Consider the following 6,199-nt stretch of genomic DNA (forward strand, 5'->3'; position numbering starts at 1 on the left):
AACCGTAATTTACCAGCCAACTGGCGGCCCAACCATGCAGGCTTGGCTGGTGGCGACTCCCTGGCTCTCCTGAGAGGCTCTTTCACATTCAGAGGAAGGAACCAGAGGTCAAGTTATCAGGATGGGAGAGACACAGTGCTCGTTCATCCTTATGGCAACCTTACTCGGTTTCAAGAAGAGTCGCAGGCCAGAAATAGAGCTTGATGGCCCTTGCTCTCATTCTGGGAGTAACTTACGACTGGTGCAGCTCACTCATTTTAGTCCAGTGTCGGTTCTGAGATTCTAGAGTGCCGTGGAGATTTTCATGTATCTAAGCTGGAATTGTTCATAACTATCCACAAATTCCATTTGCATTTGGTGTTTATAGCATTACTTCTGCATTATTATAGGAAGATCTGGGGTTTCACTCAGGAGTTTTGAAAGGATATGGGATGAATATTTTAGGTTGGGGTAGGGAGTGAAGGGATAAGTTTCACAATGGGTAAGTTTAGTAATTTCACAAAATAGAGCAGAAAATAGATTGCACAGTCATTCATAAGTCTAATATGAAGATCACACAAGATGTTGCAGGCTAATAAAATAGATATATTTTACTTTCAGCCTTAAATTTTTTCTTTACAATGGCATCTCTTTTGATGTTCTCCTGGTGGTGCATAATTTCCTAAGTTTAATAATAAGCCACTATGGTTTAATTAATGGCCTTTTACATGAAATGGTCACTGGTAGCCTTTTTTTCCCCTAACTAACATTTGCTCAGTTTCATTTTATTTATTAATGGAGTATTGTGTCTTGTGGGGAGACTGAGTAAATTCTTCTCTGGTGAGCCATGCAGTGGGTTCTGTGCTAGAGCAGTGCATGGCAAGTTCTGAGCTTGTGCTAACCCCTCACAAGTGGTACAAAGCTAGAAAAGGAATCAGAGAGCTAGGGAGGGGGTCCCAGAGTGGAAGGATTTGCACACATATTTACACACATCTAGACACACATCCAGAAAAAGCTTTGCACTCAGAGATGTATACATACTGAGGGGACAGGGGCCCAGAAGCAGAGGCTCACAGGCCTGCAGACATGGGCCAATACACAGACACAGATGGACACACAACAAACACAAATTCTCAAAGAGAGGGACCAGTAGGAAGGAGAAAGAAATCCTGTTGGGGGGAGGAAAAGAGAGAATTAGAGAAAAGGAAAGCAAGAGGATGGTGGAGAAAAAGACAATGAGGACTATAGACACTGGAATCCACACTCCCTGAGTTGCTCTTGACGGAGGGAGGGGGCCCGGGGGCGGCTGGGCTGATGAGAGGAACAACATTAACTGGATTTGCTCTCTTCACTCTCCTCCTCGCAGTATTCAAGAAATGCTGACAGGCCAGAGGCTCTGCCACTCAGAATCTCACACTGCTAGCGTCCTGGCAGCGCTGAATCAGCAGAGAAGTGACGGCATCCTCTGCGATGTCACCCTGATTGCTGAGGAACAGAAATTCCACGCTCACAAGGCAGTCCTAGCAGCCTGCAGCGACTATTTCCGGGTAAGTCAAGGTAGTTTGTCTGTTTATTTGCTTCTCTTAAGATACTAATAAACAGAGGGTGACAGTTTACCTGAACTGTCACACAATCATCAGCCAATTAGATAATCGTCCCCAGAGTTGTGAATGTTGGGGGGTTTTCCTGGTCAGACTGAGATTGGGGCCCCATTGGGATCCTCCCTGGGCTGGGATCCTCCAGTGCAGAGCAGACCTCTCCTTTGCACCTGAGCTGAGGGGCGTTTGACACTCTACCACCAAAAGAAAGCTTGGCATTGTAGTGCGCCATAATGGGGGTGCAGGCTGAGGACAGGATGTTTCTGGATTCAGGATCAGAAGGACAATCGGTAAGACAATTTATTTCTTAAAAGGTCTCTAAATATATGCAGTGTTTCTGATTTTTTATTTTCTGTGGATGTTCTCGTCCTGGAGCTTTCCAAGTCTCTGCTCCAGGGACAGAGATGGAATTGACCTAAAGGATATTTATGGTTGACACACAAGTGCCTGTTTAGCTGAAGACGTCTTGTTAAGTAGAACTTTGGAGTTTGATTTCCAGTGGCTAATGATATGTGATGATGTGTTTGTTGTTTTTGTTGTTTTTTGAAGGAGAGTGTATAGTATGGTTTTAGCTAAATTTAATTTAATTTAGTATTTCCTATGATTCAGGTCATGGACAAAGGACTTTATATACATAGCTCATTTAATCCTCACAGCAATCCATTTTATAAACACATGCACATGCTATAAAAATCACCATTTTACATGTAAGGAAACTGAATCTCAAAGATTAGGTAATTTGAGGTAACTCAGAGGTTAAGTAATAAGTCACACAGTTCTGAAGTGGCAGATCTACAATTGAAATCCACGTCTGAGTCTTAACCAGCATTCCATTCTACCCCTTATACGGATATAAGAAAGAAAATTGTGACAATTAATAACCAGATTTTTTTGAAGTATTCATTTCTGAATATACATGATTTAATTCTTATTTAATTTTTTCAATGTTATTTCAGTTAACTAGTGATTAGGTAAGAAATTCAAAACATAATAGTATACAATCTATATATAAATTAGAATATAAATTTAATTGTGAATTAAAAAAACTTTTTCTTACCAAAGTCTCAAAAGATACAGAAACCAAATCCAGCCTGGGGCAGTTTTTTGGTTTGATTTGGAAATTTTCAGTAGTCACCTTGTATTTTGATGTTTAAGAGACAATATCAACTGTACTCAGTTGCTGGCTGGCAGTTAAAGAGAATTTTCAAAGATGCCAAATCGTAAAATAAAGATTAAAAAAAGTTTTAAATGTGATGAAACCTGGTAATGTAGAAGATAAAGAGGTAATTACAGGGCTTCCCTGGTGGCGCAGTGGTTGAGAGTCCACCTGCCGATGCAGGGGACATGGGTTTGTGCCCTGGTCCGGGAAGATCCCACATGCCGTGGAGCAGCTGGGCCCGTGAGCCATGGCCACTGAGCCTGCGCGTCCGGAGCCTGTGCTCCGCAATGGGAGAGGCCACAACAGTAAGAGGCCTGCGTACCACAAAAAAAAAAAAAAAAGAGGTGATTACTTAAAATATCTATCTAAAATTAAAAGTAGGGATTTACATAATTCTAAACTGCAGAAATGAAATGGAGTGTCTGTAAAGTGACCTTTTAGTTTCATCAATATAATGTACATTTTATACACTCTCACACTGTCAGGGATTAATCTTCCAGAAAGCTTATATTATTTGGAGGGCTTTTGAAACAACATACTTTGGGTTGTTATATATAACATGTGCACATTATAAAATATGAGTTTTTTCTTCTTGTGGACCATAATATAGACCTCTTGGTGCTTGGCTTCTCTCCTCCTAGGTCTCTGTGGGTTGGATTTTGAATTTAATTTGGGGTTTGATTTTGTGCATGTGTGTATAAGAGAGAGAGCATGTGCAAGTGAATGTGTACATGTGAGCACTGAAGAGCATTTTACTTGCTGCTGGCATTTAACGATGTTTGCAGCTATTCCAAGTTATTCACCTCTTTTACCACAATGCCCCTCATACTCTGATAGGTCATGCACAGAGTGCCTCCTTTAAAATACTGATGTTATAAAGCCTGTGAAGAAAGCTTTATGATTCCCATTCTGTAGATTAGAAAACTGAAGTACAATATGTTTAAATAACTTGCCCAAGGACTGCCAGATATTAAGTAGGAGAGCTGATTTTCACACACCAGAGCACCTGTCTCCTTGAGTACCAAGTTGTGCTTTTTCCACTGAACCATGTGCCCTGCTGGATTCATACGCAGTCCCTTCAATCTCATGACCTGCTTGTGAGGTGAAATTTCAGTGACTTGTGTATTGATTGTTCAGATGGAGAAACCAAGACAAAGTTGGAACCCTTGGCACTTATCTCTTTTCTAGGCATTGTGATAAGTGCTGGAGTTATAATATTTAACCAGACATAGACTGAACCCTATGGAGCTTGTAATATAGTCACTACACTGGACATTGTTTTTGCCGTATACCCTGTATCTTTTGTTAGCTTTTGTCATAACAAACCACCCCAAAACTTAGAAGCTGGATAGTAGTTCCTCTGGTCTGCCAGTTTCTCTGATCTATGCTGGACTCATTCTTACGTCAGCGGTTAACTGGAGAGTTGCCTGGAGACTGGATGATCTGAGTTGGCTTTGTTTACCTGTTTGGTGATTGGTAGGCTTATGGCTGGAGTTGTAGGGGACACTGGGCATGTATTTCTCACAAACAGGCTAGCCTGGGCTTTTTCACATGACAGCTAAATTCTAAAAACAGCAAGAGGGCTATCTTCAATGCACAGGTGCTTTTCAAGCTCCTGTTTGTCTCCTGTTTACTAATGTCCCATTGGTCAAGCAAGCCACGTGGCCAGGCTGAGTCAGTGTCAGTGAGGATACCAAAGGGCATGGATGCAGGCAGGGGAAGAATTTGTTGCCATTTTTGTAACCTACCACTATCAAGAACTGTCAAAGATTTGTGATTTATCCAAGTTGGAAACCAGCAAGTTAGTCTATCACTGGTTCAGAGATGTGGCTAGAAGACATGAAACTCTTAACTCACACAAAGTGGGTTGGGTCATTGAGGATCATTGAGCTTAGGGAACCTGAATCTTTTAGAATGCGTAGGAAACATGTCTGTCCTTTGCTCTGGAAGAAAACATTATTATACTGGACAGTAAGCATGCCTACCCTTTGCTCTGCAAAGAAACATTCTGTCTCTGAGTAAACAGAACTGCTCTTTGCTCTGAAGGGAGATATCACTCTGTCATCAAAGGCCATTTGCTATAGAAACATCCCTGAAATGAGAGTTCAGAACAAGGACAGTCAGTGCCTCACTCATAATACATGCAGAAGTGCAAGAGACCCATGCCTTAAACTAGAATTATGTCTGGCTTCCTTGTGTCTTACACTGTACCACACTGAAACACCTAGAAAGAGTATCCTGTCTGAGTAATTTCTGTATCTCTCACAACACTTATAATGTTGCCTCAGGCTTAGTAAGTATTCAATAAATATTTATTAAGTGAATAAAGAAATGTTTTCTAATTCTCAGAGAATTCCATGTGTATTTCAATTTTTTTAACATCCTGCATATAAAATATGCAAATTATTCATGGATTTTTCTTTCTCGTGTGATCTGTTCAAATTAATTAGGTAGTCTGACCTAAATAGATTTTTGTACTCTGTATTCTGATATCTGGCAGATTATTTTGAAGCTAAAATAATCGTGGATGGCACGAGTGAGAAGGCCCAAGTTTTGGTGTAAACTGTTCCTTTACATTGATCTGAGAGATGGTATCAGCTTTTCTTGCTTAGCATATGAATAACGAACAGTTGAGCACAGCTTACTGTGGATTCCTGTGATCATCAGCATTTTAAATGAAAGGGTTAAAACACATTCTTCAGCCAAGTAATAATGATTTTTTTAAAAAAAATTAAATTTAGGCTTAATATCAGCCCAACATGGCGTTAGTCAAAAGCTATAACTGCGTTAGACCAGGGGCTTCTTTCATAAGAGTAAAGCAGTGGTGGAAGGAAGAAAGGGAAGAGCTAAGCGTCAGATCTGAGTTTGAATACAGCGGGAGGGACCATATCTCCCTGTTTGCCATTGTTTCCCACAGTCCCTGACAAATAGTGGATGCTATTCTAATTAATATCTATTGGGTTATTCACCCTCTTCACTATTTATTCTTTGAGCATAGGCAAGTCATTTGACTTCTGTAAACCTATGTTTTTTCATCTGTAAATTGGCGATCATAGAGCATAACTCTCAGAATAGGTTGATTCAGAGATTAGATTGAGATAAGGTACATAATGCACTAAGTGCTATATCTGATACACATCACACCTTCAGTAAACATTATCTGTTTCTCTCCTTGGGCTAACTTGGGATCCCTGGTCATGCTCTGTCTGGCCCTTTGTGGGAAAAGAAGACTGCTCATCTTTAGGCTCACCTGGTTGCAGACTCCCTCACCTTTTGATGGGTCAGAATAGCGTTTTGGATTCATCCTTTCCCATCTTGTTATTTTCTGAATCTGACACCCCCTTCCTTCTTGCTTAGAACATTCTAGTAGCCACTTAACTTTCTCCTCCTCTGGTTGTCCCTTGACAAACCATCGTGCAGATGACTGTGTGGTGAACTTTCACCGCCCCCCCCCCCCCCCCCG

General features: G+C 40.9%; 1 protein-coding gene across 4 annotated transcripts in view; it reads left to right on the plus strand.

The window, feature by feature from the left end:
- KLHL32 (kelch like family member 32) overlaps nucleotides 1-6,199 on the plus strand; it is a 235,811-nt gene that overhangs the window by 52,412 nt on the left and 177,200 nt on the right. For all 4 annotated transcript variants that reach the window (XM_007467190.1, XM_007467191.1, XM_007467193.1 and 1 more), the window contains one exon: nucleotides 1,346-1,526. In XM_007467190.1, the coding sequence (XP_007467252.1) occupies nucleotides 1,346-1,526 (181 nt within the window). The remainder of the gene's footprint in view (nucleotides 1-1,345; nucleotides 1,527-6,199) is intronic.

Source organism: Lipotes vexillifer, unplaced genomic scaffold (genome assembly GCF_000442215.2).
Source record: "Lipotes vexillifer unplaced genomic scaffold, Lipotes_vexillifer_v1.1 scaffold185, whole genome shotgun sequence".
NCBI classification, from domain to species: Eukaryota; Metazoa; Chordata; class Mammalia; order Artiodactyla; family Lipotidae; genus Lipotes; species Lipotes vexillifer.